Source organism: Desarmillaria tabescens (genome assembly GCF_030435595.1).
Source record: "Desarmillaria tabescens strain CCBAS 213 chromosome Unknown EV420scaffold_1, whole genome shotgun sequence".
Classification (NCBI taxonomy): domain Eukaryota; kingdom Fungi; phylum Basidiomycota; class Agaricomycetes; order Agaricales; family Physalacriaceae; genus Desarmillaria; species Desarmillaria tabescens.
The window spans coordinates 3,519,595-3,535,319 of record NW_026848300.1 but is presented as its reverse complement, the minus strand read 5'-3'; the positions used below and the strand labels follow the sequence as shown (position 1 = coordinate 3,535,319).

Here is a 15,725-nt window from a genome sequence, read left to right as displayed (position 1 = left end):
ATACGATCATCCACTCCTCGCATAGGAAAGTTCTCGCTCCTTGGGGTTTCGGTACGAGAAGAGAATACCGGAGCTTCTCCCCTGAGACCGGGCGAGGACTTGGAGACTAGTTCAAGGAGTTAAGCTTAGCTTGGACCGGCGGCATATTATAGCATCTGTAACCTCGTTAATTGAAGAATACTATTACGAGAACTGTAAATGAAAGTACTCACCCAGGATACAAAAATTGACCCCAATCCTCCCGTTCACGCCGATGTCGCTGTTGGACGATATCGGGGAGGTTCCTATGTTTGACCTTTCAGTGGCTCCAAGTGATCCTCAGCCTCTCCTATGACCCATCCTCCCCAACTCTCCCATGGAGCGTCGCGGTCATCCATCCCCATGCCATCCGTAAACTTGAGAAGGATGGGGTTTCTGACGAGAGCCTGGGTGGTGGGGACATCAGAGAAGCCATCTCGGTGACAGATAGAGGATAGGGCTTTGTTCTGCTTGACGATCTTTCATTTCTTGTCAAGTACTTGCAGATCTTCATCAGGGTTATGACCCACGTCCACGCCTGCCAGTTTCTCCATCCAGGCGAGAACACTTCTTCTGCGCACCACAAAAGTCCACCACCGTAGTTCTTACATCCTGGTCAGTAAAAGTCGAGGATACAGTCACGTCTGGACTAACAAATTCCAAGTGCGATTATGTGATGGATGAGATCTTGTGGGTAGAGTTACGTCGCAGGGAGAGAGCTTGAAAGATGAGAAAACGCGATATTTCAATCTTGAGCGTAAAGAAGCGGGGTCGGACCGATTAAAGCCGACGAGCAACTCTTCCTTCTGGCCTCCATGCCGTTCCTACTTCAATACACTTTTTTCTTCTATATAACGAGGAAGGAAGCAACCAAAATCACTGCAAATATCTCAAAGTTTCTGGGTATTGCGTAGTGTCAAGTAATTTTTCTCAACCCATCCGAGGCGAGTAGTCTGATTGATTGACTAGGAACCTGGGATCTGTGTACTGGATACTAGCACTGATGTGCTTCTTCGGTCCTTGTGCGGGGAGCGTGTTCTAGGATCGGACGGGTTGAACGAGTACTCATTTATTAGGCTCCTACAACAAAATATCGAATTCGACACCTCCTGCGCAATAGTCCACATCCCCTCATCCTTCTTCGGAAACACTCACCTTGCCACATCCAGTGAAGTCGCCACCATGTAATTCATCCATCAAATGTTTCCTCGACTGGCACTGTGGCAGGGCACCATCATCGCTCCCCTCTTCATGCAAGCTTCGATGCCCACAGTTCTCGATGACGACTTTGAGCTCAGCACCGACCAGCCTTCCCCCCCAGTTCCACCATAAGTTGGCAAATCGGTACCAATTCTATCTCGCACAGATGACGAAGCTCATATCCGTGCATGGCGCCTCCCCTACCAGGAATCTACGGCCGACCTCCCTCTAGCCTTTCTCCAGTGTTGGGCTGACGGGCATCCTTGTCCGATTGGATTCTCCCCGGCAGAGCGCGAGGCCCAGGTGAGGTGTGGGGCGCGGTACGAGGGTGTGTTGGGGATATGTGGGGTGGGATGGGTGGATGGGAGGGGCGGTGGGATGGGGCACGGTGCTTGGTCTTTCCTTTTGTTGAGTGTATCGGCTTTGGGATATGGCTTTGAGATGATGCTTCATTTGGAATGGTCCCTTTATTCGGCAGTTCGGATCAAATGACGCATTTCTCTCATGTCAGCACCCGTCTATCTTTAGCACTGATTCTTTTTTGGAGCCTTTATAGCACTCTCGCAGGCTTTAGGACAGCGACGACCCTCGCACTGCTATTTATGTTTTCCGATCCTGAGATTGTATAAAATCCCCTGCGTCAGTCATCGTTCTTCTCACTGCCCATCTCTTCCGCAATGAGCTCAGACGTTATCACTCGCCAGTTGGACTCCAAGTTCTACGCACTGGAAGAGGACGAAGCTGCGTTCTTTAAAGCTCAAACTGGAATAGAAGATGAAGATGCCCTCAAGCATCACATCTTGACAATCCAGGAGGAAGCGTACAAGGTAAACGGGCTTATCCTCCGAGTCGCAAGTGTCATAATGTTGCGTTACAGGTGCACCCTTATTCGTGCATCCGCCGGTTTGGCTTTGCAAAGTAAGCTGTCGTCGAGTCTGCCATGTTGATCTTGTTTGACCTTCAACACCTAGGTTGAAGATTTCGAGGCTGCCGTACTACCAACAGCTATTGAACCTCGGAAAAGATCGCAAGGGGGCAGTCTATGCCGACATCGGATGTTGCTGTTCGTAAATCTTCTGCCATGTGACATTTGCCTCGCCTTGATTGTATAACGTTCACATAGTCGGCAATGACCCCAGAAAGGCGGTCGTAGATGGCTATCCCGTAGAGCAAGTCATAGCCTCCGATTTACATCCTGGTATGAATTTCCTACCGTACCCCATTCCTCTCGCACAACTTAAAATATATGGAACAGAGTTTTGGGAACTCGGACATAGGCTCTTCAAGAGCACAGCTGAAACATTCCCTGCACGCTTCATCCCTGCAGACATCTTTCAGTTGAAAGGGCTCACAAAGGAAGACGCCCCTTCCTCCATCCCGGAACTTTCCCAGGTACAGTCTTTAGCTGAGCTGCGAGGAAACATTTCCGCCATTCATACCTCGGCATTCTTCCATCTCTTTGATGAAGAAGGACAGTTCGAAATAGCAAAGATTATGGCGGCGCTGCTGTCATCGGAGCCCGGGTCCATGATCTTTGGATTACACAATGGTCTGCAGGAGAAAGGATTCCGCACCAACTTTGGCCCGAACCGTCGCAACGTGTTCTGCCACTCACCTGAGAGTTGGCGGTCGCTCTGGGATGGCGAGATATACCCCAAGGGTACTGTTCACGTTGATGCTTTCTTGCATGAATATAACCATCCTGAGACGATCGATTCTGGCGTCAAATTATACCTCCTCGTTTGGTGCATAACGGTTTTGTGAACCAGATCTGCTGAATTTGTATAATACTGTACTAGCTAGAAGGAAATTCGATCTTGTGAACAACGCCCGAGACGATGGTATGGTTTCTGACTTGTAACGGCCAGAAAATTGCGCTCTAGGGCTCCAGAAGCTTTAGTTTTACCCTCAAATGTTAAACTTTGTGAAATGCCAGTAAAGCTCTGACATTGAGATCTTGATGCTACGCAAACGCATCTTACTAAGTCGTCAGATAAGGGATCTCATAGACCCTTTTTTTTCATTTGGAGGCTTCTTTACTAGGAGTTTATTCAGAAAAGTTACCTGCGGCATGCAGGTAACGGCAATACCATGGATAACGATACCGTGAATATCAAGCGAACGATGTGAGTAGTGGAAACCGCGTCTTCGGTGCGAACTTCGTGAAGAGCAGAGGCCGGAGCAATCGGACCGAGCGAGGATAAGTCTCTGACTAAGTGACTACAAATCGTATCCGTAGGCCAACTGAAAAAGCAACCCGAGCGTTATCTCTATCAGACTCAACACTGGGTGGTGCGAAACAGTGATGGGGATATCGGTATGGATGAGGCGAAGGAGGTCGTACGGTTCATGCGGAGGTGTTTGAGGCTCGATCCTAAAGATCGGGTAAGTGCGAGGGAGTTGCTGAGGGATGAGTGGTTTGGGGATGCTGCTTGACGCCTGCCACGATGAAGACAGGACCCTTCAGATTTGATCGGGACCTTCAAGCTGGGCGGTGTGAAGAAGGATATATTGAGTGCTGTCTCCAGGGATACTCCAAAACATAGCGATACGGATACGACCGTCCACTCCTCGCGTAGGAAAGTTCTCGCTCCTTGGGGGTTCAGGGTATGCCTAGAGTTGAATGCGCGGGACGAGGATGTCAAAGCATTTCTTGACGAGAGCGGGTAAAGACTGAGGCTGGGATTTCAAGTTGGACTAGTCCAGGGAGTTAACTAGCAATGTATCATAGCGTCGGCGAAAATCTGCACCCTCGTTGATTGAATACAGGCATTCAAGCTACGCGGTGTGAAGAAAGATGTATTGATCGTTGTCGACGATACGCGACTTGTTGGCTCTGGAGAGACTCCAAAACGTAGCGATACGACCATTGATATTGACTCGTCGCGTAGGGATGTCGTCGTTCATCGGGGTTCGGGATAAGTCCATGACATGGTCTAGGTTGAGTTGAATGTGCGTTCTCTGCGTGAAGGGGATGTCGAAGTTTCTCTTTCCCTGAGAACGGGTAAGGACGGGTGCGATTCCTTGGAAACCAGTTCATCATAGCATCAACGAAAGTCTGTAATTCGTTCATTGAAGCATACGAGAACTGAAATGAAAGTACTCACCTAGGATGCGAGCTAACCAGTAAAATTGACCCCGATCCTCTAGTTCACGATATCGCAATCGGGGATTTCCTACGTTTGACCTTCCAATGGCTCGTACACCTCCAAGTAGTCCTCATCCTCTCCTACTGCCTATCCTCCACGTCTCGTTCACATCACCTCTTCTAAGCGGTAATTGATGAAGCGCTGCGATCGTTCATCTTCGCGCCGGCGTGAACTTGAGAAGGACGAGGGTTCTGGATAGTGGGGAGTCTGGCGGACGGATAGAGGATATGGTTTTGTTCTGATTGACGATCTTGGTTGCTTTCATTCCTCGTCGACCTTGTTGGAGTGTTATGACCCTCACGGAGCAGCCACGTCCACGTCTTCCCCATCCAGGTGAGAACACCTTTGGACGCGATCCCTCCGCTCGCCAGGCAAATTATTCACGGTGGGTTCTGTTCCAGGTCGCTCCCAACGGTCAGGTACGTCCTGCCTGGGAGGGCGGTAAAAGTGGAGGATAGCATTGGACGCCGTCACGTCTGGACCAACGGGCTGGGCTGGCGTGTCGAGCAGCTGTTCGGCGTAGTGTCTAGAGCAACTGGGTGCTTCTTCGACATCGGAGATGTAATGGACCGTCTTTTACGGTGAGAAGATGAGATGCGAATCGAGAGTTGGGGTCGGGCCGATTCAAGCCGATGTACAACTCTCTTTCTGGCGTCCATGTCGTTCCTACTTGAATGCATTCTTTCTTCTACATACCGAGGAAGGAAGCATCATCGAGTCACCGAATCGCACCAAATATCTCAAAGTTCCTGGGTATTGCGTAGTATCAAGTAAATTTCTCAACCCATCCGAGGCAAACTACTCGTGTCCAAATGGAAGGACCAGTACATTAACGACCTGATCCAGCAGCTGGAAGTGTACTCGTGGATATCGCCGACCTGTTTTTTTGTCCCTTGTGCGAGGAGTGTTTTCTGGGATCCACTATGCTCCTACAACAAGATTTTCCTCCTCGAATTCGACAACGCCTCCCGCGCAATAGCAAGCTGATCGCGGACCCTGTGCGTGGCCATCGCAACTCATTTCACACAAGGGCCCGACATCACCGCCGCCGCTCGACTCGCGCAAAAACGCCTCCCTCAAGAAATCACCACCACACCGTCCTTTGCCCGCTCCAGCAAGAAAGGCCTCCCCGAAATCCATCGGCTCCTCGAGAAACCCATAGCCGTGGTTCCCCCAGACTCCTCGGTGCTATCCCCCGTCCTCGCGCACCCCGCATGAGCGCATCGAACATGCCCCGAGAAACCATCCATCAAACGCTTCCTCGACTGGCAGGGCGCCAGCATCGCTCCCCCCATGCAAGCCTCCATACCAGCCATACCAGCACTTCTTGTTTACACCAATGGCGTCTTCGAACTCGACTCCGAGGGACACATCCCACTTTCTCTGAAAGACATCGACGAGCGGCCCCCAGACGAGCAGGAATACCTTCGACTCCATCACAAGTTGCTCTCCCGGTATCGGTCCTATCTAACCTAGATGGAGAAGCTCGTACCCGTCTATGCTGGTGCACGGCGCCTCCCGCATCAGGAACCTTCCCCTAGCCCTTCTCCGGTGTTGAGCTGACGGTCCGGGATGTGCTTACCAAGATATCAGATGCTGAGCTCATCCCAGCGTTCCTTTTCCGAGTGGGTTTCTCGTCAGCAGAACGTGAAGCCCACTATGAGGTGAGGTGAGGTGCGGGGCGCAGTATGAGGGTGTGCTGGGAAATGTGGGGTGTGATGGGTGGAGAGGAGGATGGGGGAGGCGGTGGGATGGTGTGCTCCCGTTTCGGGATGGGGCTTGGTCGTTCTTTTTGTTGAGTGTATCAGCTGTGGGATATACTGGCCGGCTTTGAGGTGATGGTATTGCTGCTTCACTGTTTTCTTTTTAGTGTCGCGAGTCCGGCATCAGTGATCGAGCGGTATATCGTTTTGAGCTCGTCCCATCGATTCTCTTTGTATATATGCATATCAAGTCAATGTGATGTGCTGGGTCCTGGTGCAACATCCAAAAACTCGAAAACAGTTCTGAAAAAGAAAAGAAAAAAAAAGTGCAATCGCTGCGCGGCGTTTTACATGTGATAGTAACACCAAGCCCCCGGTTGGCAAAAAAATGTAACTTTCGAAAATCCAAAATATTCAATGTTAACATTCAAATGTTCAACGTTGTCAACATCAACCTAGGGTTGCCCACAGGGTAACTTACCGGTAATAAACCCAACAGTATTGAAACCTAGGTTTCGTGCGCAGCCCTGCCAGTATCTACCGTATTTACTATTCCAATGTACTCCAAAAAAAATTTATAAGAGATGGAATATCGACACCAGCAGGATTTGAACCTGCGCACTCAGAGAGTAACAGATAGAAGCTTGGAATTCTTTAACCAAATTCTAATCTGTCGCCTTAACCACTTGGCTATAGTGCCACAACCATTGTGGAGCCTATTATATATACATTCTTTTGTATAACAATCAACGAAACCCCCCTGACGCTATGAATTCATCGAGAGATATTCCTCCCAGCCCATTCCGCGCGTTGTGGTTACCCATGCATGCCGAGTTACTAATCTGACACCTCCCCATTCTGCTGTACACAACGGCCTGAGCCCGCGGTCAAGGTGTGCATACTTGGCAGGACATATACCAGCTGGGCGCCTACTTATCTGTTAAAGAAAGAAGTCGAGTCTCCCCCCCCCAAAAAAAAAAACCCCACCTTCTCCTTTAGCTAAACGCTCAGGTCGAGACATCCCACCCCCGGACCTGGCAGGGTTAGGCAAAGTAGCAAGTGGATAATGCGAAACGGAGAGAACGTCATGTATGAGCGCGAGCCTAGGCACTCAAAAAAATCGGTATTAGACCTTTGGGATTCGAACCCAGTTCATACTATACATATCTACTAGTCCAAGAACAATACGCATGTAGGTGAGAGAGTATCCCTCCTCTGGAAACAAATTCTGCGTCTCTTCGCGGTGGGTGAACGTCACAACAGCAAAAAGCTGCATTCCCTCCAGGAGTCGAACCTGGTGTGTTTCCTCCTCGCGCGCCTAGACTTGGGAGTTGATCCCAGTGCTGTGCATATCCACTAGTCCAACGAAGGGACGCAAGTGAGAGAGCATCCCTCCTCTGGAAACAAATTCCGCGTCTCTTCGCGTGGATGATGTGTTGGAATGTGCAAGAGCAGCAAAAAATTGAAACAATGGACCGTTATTTCGCCTCCAGGAGTCGAACCTGTATGATCATGGGATACATGTTAGGCTACGAGGGATGGTAGTGTAAACGACGGGAGAGGCAGAGAAGGAGGGGCATGTCACGGCCAAAGCGGATAGGCCAAACCCTGGGATGCGATGGTCGATTCGTGGCATAGAGTCGAGGGGTGTGGACGCAAAGGGTTGTCAACCTTCTGCGCGCGGCGATGTTCGTCTGCCACGGCTTTGGGGTCCAGCAGGCAGTAGTTGAAGCACAGGGAGATGCGTAGTCGTCTTGCGAGCCAGCCCACCGACTTGAGGTAGCCGATACAGCGGGACAGTGGACGCGCGGGAACCAACCCTTCTTGCACGTCAACGAGGTGGAGATCAGGTCTATAAAACAAGAATGGTTGTTGGGCGGGCTGGACGCGAACAACTAGTAGTAACGCACCAGGACTATCCGCGCGTCCGCGTCATCCTGCATCCAAAGTCGAGAGCCACATCCGCTCACACCACCCTTCTCTTCCCAGTGCTGACTTCCCCCTCCATCCCCCTTATATCCATGTGCATGGAGGCATAAGCAGCAGCCGTTTCCAGAACTTCGGGGCTCCACTCAGTTTTCTTTGCGCAACCGCATTTCCACAGTAGATGAGACGATGAACTTGGAAGACCGAAAATTTCGCATTCAAAAGAATCGATACATCAAAAGACCGGATGTCACTTGGAACGACACTAGCAGGATTTGAACCTACACATTTTGACCACTTGGCTGTAGTAGTGTCCCTTGGCAATGAGGAACGGGCACACCAATAGCAATGGGCTGAGGGATAGTATTGTATATCCGAAAACGCCACAAAGTGAGGGCGGGCATAGTAAGAGTCGAACTACTTGGAAGGAAGATCTACGCAGACCGTAATTCCAATACGCCGAGAAAGGGTAGAAACCACGTCTCTTTCCCCGGGATCATGGTGTGACACGTAAAAAAGGACCTTCGCCACCGTATTTCATCTCCAGGATTCGAACCTGGTATGCACATCATACAGATCCACTAGGTTACGTGCACATGTTGCACTCCTTCAGCGTCGCGTGATGACTCTTCTCCTTGTAGTGATTCGCCAGAGGCCATGGGAAGGGTGAAGTGGTCGGGACGGGGAAGTAGTCAATCAGGCGATATCCCACAGAGGAGGGGAAAGTTATAATCCCAACTAGCTGGGCGAGACAGAAAAGGCCTAGGAGCTCCATGCACCATGCACGAAGCTGCAAACCCGAGCACATCCAAGTCGACGTCGATATACGAAGAACAAGCGCCTACCTCCTCCATGAAAACTTCAGCTCAATCTTGACAGTAGTAGTCTCCTTCACGCGACCGCATTACACGTCCTAGTACGAAACCGATAACAGCATATTCTCCTTTCGTTGACGAAGACGAATTTCAATCCTTAGCCATCGTTACCTGGAGGAGCTCGCTTTTTGCAGTGTGCATCCCAGGGTCCATCCTGAGTATGTATGCATATGCTTCGAGGTGGGACGAAGGAAAGGGCGTGGTGAAGATGGTGGAGTTGGCAAGAGGTGTAGCACAGCCACTGCGACAACTTGCTGTTCTAACCTCTAGCGGTTGGGTGTTTTACCATGCCATACAACCTCCAATCCGGTCCAAAATACATGCGAGTACATACATTTTCCAAGATATCACCAAAAAAAGCAGAGTCAGTTAGTATCATGATCAAGCGTTATTCTCCATCACCTTCGAGAGCGTGAATGGACCCTCCCAGGCTGGCATACCGGGGTCTTCATGCGTTATCCTCCAATTCCCAACAAAATTCTTCCCATCGACAATGTATCCATAGAAGAACAAGTTCCCCAAACGGCGGTCGCGCTGCGAAAGAAACACACGGTATGAGAACCCACAGAATGGAAAAGAGAAGAACAAAGCACCCACCGCGACCCTAAGAATGCCAATCATCCCATCCCAACGCCTGACCCGGCCATAATACGTGTAATGATTCCACGCTTGACCATGCCTATCGTCAGTCTTTCCCGTAATGATCACATCCTGTACACCGGTGCACGGCGGAAAAGGAACATTATCCAGAGGCGCATCCTCATCGTTTACTGCCGCATCAGCACCCGCTTCCCGCCGTTTCCTCGCCTGCTTCTCCCGCATCGCACAACCCATGCATGTCTCTCGGTCATGAAACCTCCCTTTTGTCTTCGTCTTCGACTCGCTTCCATTCCAATTTTCGTACACGTATTCCTGCTCCCGAGCCGTCACCCGTATACCATTCCCGTCAGCAGTGTCTTGGAAAGCGACACTTTCGGGGAAATAAGCGTTACGCATGCCTTGATCAAATTCGTCAAGGAGATATTGCCCGTCGATCTCGGGTCGGTCTTGCTCCTCGTCCACGGGTATATCGTCGTCCTCCAGCTCGCTCTCACTAGCCATTTCCACATCATAAAGGCTCTCCGCGTCGTCCTCGTCCATGTTATCCTCTTCCTCCTCGGCGTCCTCGTAACACAAGGGTACAAGTCCCTCTGCATTAATAGGAATGATATCTCCGCCCGCATAAGATACGTGCTCTCGTAGGCGCATATATACAGGCGCGCTTATGAGCCCGAGGTAATCCTCGCTAAACCCCTGGGGCAACGGTACCGGGTTGTCGTTTTGAGGTTGTTGGGCGATATTTTGGTTCGCGATCAAGAGCTGCAATAGTTGATGTTCGCCAGGTATCTGGAGCGGGGAACTCGATGAGAATGATCTAAGGCAATTGGGGAAATAACCTACAGCCATACGACCGGCCCACAAACCGGTGAGGGATCCCAAGACGTACATCTCGGCTTGACGAAATCTGAGCTCGCGTACCTCATGGGCCGCAGTCTTGACTCTCATCCGTTTGTCCAACTTGGCTCGCCGCCAGGTCTCATCATCGTCACCAAGATCATCAGCCCACGCATCCGTGCAGAGCCGAAGTCTGTACCACTCCGAATCGTAGGCCTTGCTTATGTCTGGCACCTCGTCCGAGGAATCTGGAGCGACCGTCGGAAGCTTCGTGCCCCCATACTTACCGTCGGGGCCACCGAGACGGTGCAGATTCATCTCTTCGATGTCCTCCTGCGTCGGGGTAATCTGTCCGCCTAGGCCTCTGGCTATAGCCTCAGACCTGTTCCTAGGAAGGCTATAGTTCATGCCAAATGGATACAGCTCCCTGCGTGAGAAGAAGAGGAGTTTAGCAGCGGTAGTGACAAGGGGACACGTTAAACTGATACGCCGTGAGAAATGAACCTGTGACCAGACACGAGAAGGAGAAAGGTACACTGGATAAGGGCCGTGGGGTGTAGTCACAGAGAGGAAATGAGCCCGTGTGCGAGAAGGGACTCGAGATGATGTGCTGGAAAAGTTATAGGCTTTGGAGTGGAGGGGTAGGACAAAGTGGTTCGGCGGTGCAAAGGCAGAGGCGTACCGAAAAGGTACCGTAACGAAAGGTAGAATCAATTGAATGATATGTTCGGACATCTCGTCTGTTTCGGAAAGCAACGACACTACGGTTAAGTTCAAACATGAGATCATCACAACAGGACGACGACGTACATTTTGTGGAAAGTCTCCAGAAGATCCATAATGCCAATGCATTCACATAGTTGTCGAGCGGCCAGCCGCCGTTATCGCTTGCTCCGTCATATAGGCGCAGGGTCACGAAGTCGTGGATCCACTCGTACGCGCCTACCGCGGTTAGCTGCCGCAGATTGTAGCCATCGTCGTCGAGGCACATAAAATACACGATCCAGAGAACGTCGGAAACATCGACGTCATACGTGCTCCTCAGCTCGTGCTCCCCATCCAGTCCCCGTCGCTCAAGAATGAACCGAAGCGTCTTGCGATAACAGCACAGCTGGTGCTTCAAGTCCCGCGACGTTAGTTCGAATGCACGGCGACTGACAGCACCGTAACTGTACTTGTAGATGAATATTTGGCGATAAACGGCATGGGATTCATGGAGGTAGTTGCCAATGGCGCGGCAGGTGAGAATGAAGGGTAAAAGGGAGCTGGGAAGGCCGTCTCGAGTCGGACAGGCGACGTAGAACGCTATGAGGTCGATTGTCTCTACGGGCAGGGAGAGGAGCGAGGGCATGGCAGAGGACGGACAAGGACGAACAGCACGTCGGATTCATCGCGAGTGTAGTCTATATAAACTAGGTGGGAAACTAATCTCCGATGCTTCAGAAAAAGTGAATCATGCCCGGATATAGCCGTGTTTTATCCCCGATCGTTCACCCCATATTTGTCCTATTTTTCCTTCTTTTCCATACCTTTTCCAGCCCTTTTCTTTTCCAGTTTCTGATAAAATCGCGGCTACCCGGCAATTTACCTTCATACACACTGCTTTTCATACTTTCGCAAATATCCATGCACCGAAGCACCCCAAAACGGAAGTTTTCCTTTTGTTCTTGATCGCCGCCTTGATCTGTCACCATTTACATAAGTATGTATCACCGCGACTTTGCGCTGCCCAGACTTGCAAACTCGCACGACCTTTCCATCAGCTCTCAGGCCTTCCCCTTTGTGATGTGACAAGTCCCAAATCTCTCCCACCTGATCTCAAGTCTATACTCAGCGGCGCTCTTCTTCTGCCCTTCGGTCATGTAAGATATTTCCGTGAAGGCAGTTCATTTTCAATAAATACACCAAAAAAGGCGTATTGCACATGGAACGACACTAGCGGGATTCGAACCTGCACGTTCAATCTTGATGACCGGGACCACTGGGCGCAGTGTCTTTTCAAAATTTAAATGAGGAATGGGCATGCCATTGCCAATGGCCGATCCTGCAACACACGTAGTGCAGCACAGACCGGCAGCAAAATGCCCGTTGGTCAGAGAAGACGACTTCACCTCCAGGACTCGAACCTGGTGCATGCATTAGGCTACGTACTACAGTGAACATTAGCGCTCAAAACACCAGTACAGCGCAGAAAAATTACCGTGACATTGTTTACCCCTTTGCCCAAAGTCCATCACATGGATCGATGACATAGTGGATGGAATGGTTACTCCAGATATGAACTAATATCGAGACGACGGGGCTTGCGGGCGTACGGGAAGAATAAGAATCCGCATTAGTGAAAACCCAACGTCGCGTCGTTTTGCTCAGAGTAGCTCGGTAGTAGTTCTCTTCACAGACCACGACAATGACCATGATGTAAGATTCTCATTCTGAATCTAAATTGAAAGCCTAAAGAGTCGAAACACTATAGAAAAATATTGGAGCATATCGGAACTACACTAACAGGATTCGAACTTGCACATTCAACCTAGTGGCAGATGGCTTTCTGTGTATCCGTAAACTCTGGACTCGGGATTGAACATGGGCGACAGGATACAATAGTTAGCATAGACAACGAGAGAGGTCCGTTTGGCAATGGTAGTCGGTGCCGGGTAGGTCAGTAACCTTCGAGTTGGTAGGTCGTGGAGGAGGCGTGCGTCACCGTCAAAAGTGGCCCTGGGATGTGCTGATCCGCGTGTGCTTGCAAGAGGTATTCGTAATGGCTCTCTCTAAGCGCGCCTCGTCCATGTCGAAACCGTCTACATTGCTCTTAGAGGTGTCCAGTACAGCAAGGACAGTACGTGCATGTGAACAAAACATCGGGCAGGCTCCTTGGTATTAACGTCCGGCGAGCCGATGTCGAAGGGGAGGAGAGGTCGTCGTCTGACATTTCACACCAGTACGTCAGGAATGTCGGATACTTGACACGTCGTCTTACTGGATGTATTGAAAGTCGATACTCAGTCGTTGCCATCCCAACATCGCGTCGTATGCAGCCCTTCTTGCGCGTCAACAAGGCGGAAGTCAGACCTAAAGCAAACATAAGCGGGCCGTAGGCGAACAGCTATCAAGGACGCACCAGGAATTGAATCCACGCGTCATCCTGCATTCCCCAGATGCGCCCACATCAACCCTCCTTTCCCCAACACCGACCTCTTCTATACAATATCCACAGAGGAGCCGTTATCAGACCTTCGGCCGAGTCTAGTCCTCTTCGTGCGACCGCATTCCTTGTTCTCGTTTGAAAAATGTTGCATAAACCACGGCAGGTGAGACAGTAGCGGTTGACAAGAAAGCTTTAGCACAGCCACTGGCTACGTGCGCCGCGCAACCATAACACTTATGTATCTCTCCCACTTGCGCCGATCCCAAAAATCCAACTGCCGCATGTGCATGGTCAGATAACAAGCTGCGAAACCCAGTACGTTGTATCGAGGAGAAGAAAAAGGAGGAAGCACAGCCATACTGCAAAACAGACCCGGGTGAAGAATGATTTCATACTCCAGGACTCGAACCTGGTGCATGCATGCGAACACATTAGGCTACGTAGAGGTACCAACTCGTGAACATTGAACAAGAAAGCACTCCAAACAAAAGCACCGAACAAAAAGTTTACTATGGCTGGTGGACTTTGGGAAACAAATCCTGCGGCCGGTGGTGGGTGACATTTCGGTAGCGAAAAAAACCTTCCAAGCTGCGTTTTTGATTTCAGTCAAACCTGTAGACCTGTGACCGGACCCCTACAATGAGCAAGCGTCGATGTAGGGGACCTGTAAAGCTGACTTTTAATTCATAGGCGACATGGTTAGGCATTTGCCGAGGCCCAAAAAGGCCATTCGAGTCGTTACCATATTGGGGTTTTGGTGGTGATCGCATCCGGATCCATTTCGTTCAGATACTATCGCGTCTCGATGCGCAGCCATGTATTTTGTCTTCAAAACCTCGTATTACCATCTTTAAACTCATATAATCCATATGGAGACCTTCTCAATTGTTAAAACATTATCTGACACCCTTGCATCCATCCGAGATGCCACCCAAGTTGAGTCGCTTCACCATCGTATCACACAAACCATTGATTCTGACCGTGTCCCCTTCACGTACATCTGCTCATTACCCAAGGGTCAACAACTCATCTGTTACCGCTTCATTCTCTTGGCGTTTTTCGTGACATGTGGTCGAGAAGCTCCAAGAGAAGTCCAGCTCCGTGCCGCTCTTGCTTCTTATGAGCGTCGAGACTGAGCGGTCATTGCAGGGACAGGACCTTGGTTTTGCGGCTACAGATTTCGACGCAGTCGCCTTCTTGGGCTTTGGATTGAGGATGAACTGGGTTGATGAACTGGCAGCTGTTGGCGCTGCTGAGGATGAAATGGGAGTATAAAAGACATGTGTAGAGCAAAGAGATTCTTCTGGTAATGGATTCGATTGCTGGACCATGGCTAACGAAATGTACAGAGCAAAGTCGCGTCGAGACACAATAGTAGTAGTGGTAGTAGTATCTGAACGAAATGGATGCGATCACCACCAAAACCCCAATATGGTAACGACTCGAATGGCCTTTTTGGGCCTCGGCAAATGCCTAACCATGTCGCCTATGAATTAAAAGTCAGCTTTACAGGTCCCCTACATCGACGCTTGCTCATTGTAGGGGTCCGGTCACAGGTCTATCAAACCTGGTGTATGGCCATGGATGCATGTTAGGCTACGGGATACGATAGTGTAAACGACGAGAGGGGTGAGTTTGGTAGTAGAGGAGGAGGAGCATATCACGGTCCAAAGGGGACAGGCAAGTTGTCGCCAAACCCTGGGATGCGATGGCTGATTAGGCTGGGCAAATCGAGGGGTGTGGATGTTTGGCAGACGTCTGCACCACTAAAGGGAGGTGTTCATCCGCCATGGCTCGACGTTTGCAGTGGGAGGTGCAGTGGCAGGCGTTCATTCACTTGACAGGATGGCCGAGTCGTATACAGTAGATATTCGGCGCATCAAGTATTAAAAAAGAACGAGTCGCACCCTCCCTTCGTTCCATGAACATCACACTGTTTTTCAGCGCACGAGTCGATGAAGCTTGAAGGTGAGTGGCCCCCAAACCACGCCCTAAACGACCAGATCCTAAGTACCAGTGCTTGTCATGCAACATCCACAATATATTTCTGACCCTGGGATATCGATCGCCACCCCCAGGACTCGAATCTACTGCTCAAGTGGTCAGACTAGGTAGTAGGGGTCTGCTCTGAGTCCCAACCAAGCGGATAATGCGAAACGAAGAGAACATCGTGTATCCATGCATGAGTGACAGCTGCTTCTTCCTCTGTCCATTCGCGTGCCTAGACATGGAGGAGCCTGAGCATAGTCACACAAAAAAATCATTTGTCACC

General features: G+C 50.4%; 3 protein-coding genes and 1 non-coding gene across 4 annotated transcripts; 2 read left to right on the top strand and 2 right to left on the bottom strand.

Moving 5' to 3' along the window:
* The first annotated feature begins 1,651 nt into the window (after positions 1-1,651).
* EV420DRAFT_1499203 (uncharacterized protein) lies at positions 1,652-3,051 on the top strand. The gene is made up of 5 exons (XM_060470989.1): positions 1,652-2,045; positions 2,096-2,136; positions 2,190-2,281; positions 2,342-2,416; positions 2,474-3,051. Exons 1-5 carry the CDS (start codon positions 1,896-1,898, stop codon positions 2,980-2,982), a joined length of 867 nt encoding a protein of 288 aa, XP_060340030.1. The 5' UTR covers positions 1,652-1,895; the 3' UTR covers positions 2,983-3,051.
* Positions 3,052-4,992: 1,941 nt separating this feature from the next.
* On the top strand, positions 4,993-6,057 carry EV420DRAFT_99598 (uncharacterized protein). The gene has a single exon (XM_060484284.1). The coding sequence runs from the start codon at positions 5,291-5,293 to the stop codon at positions 5,906-5,908; it is 618 nt and encodes a 205-aa protein (XP_060340029.1). The 5' UTR covers positions 4,993-5,290; the 3' UTR covers positions 5,909-6,057.
* A 606-nt stretch (positions 6,058-6,663) lies between these two features.
* On the bottom strand, positions 6,664-6,770 carry EV420DRAFT_t7. Its single transcript has one exon. It is a non-coding gene; the product is annotated as a tRNA-Ser (tRNA).
* Positions 6,771-9,252: 2,482 nt separating this feature from the next.
* EV420DRAFT_1634675 (uncharacterized protein) lies at positions 9,253-11,656 on the bottom strand (the record flags this gene model as incomplete). Its single annotated transcript, XM_060476345.1, has 3 exons — positions 9,253-9,405; positions 9,469-11,066; positions 11,116-11,656. 3 exons carry the CDS (start codon positions 11,654-11,656, stop codon positions 9,253-9,255), a joined length of 2,292 nt encoding a protein of 763 aa, XP_060340028.1.
* Positions 11,657-15,725: the final 4,069 nt, after the last annotated feature.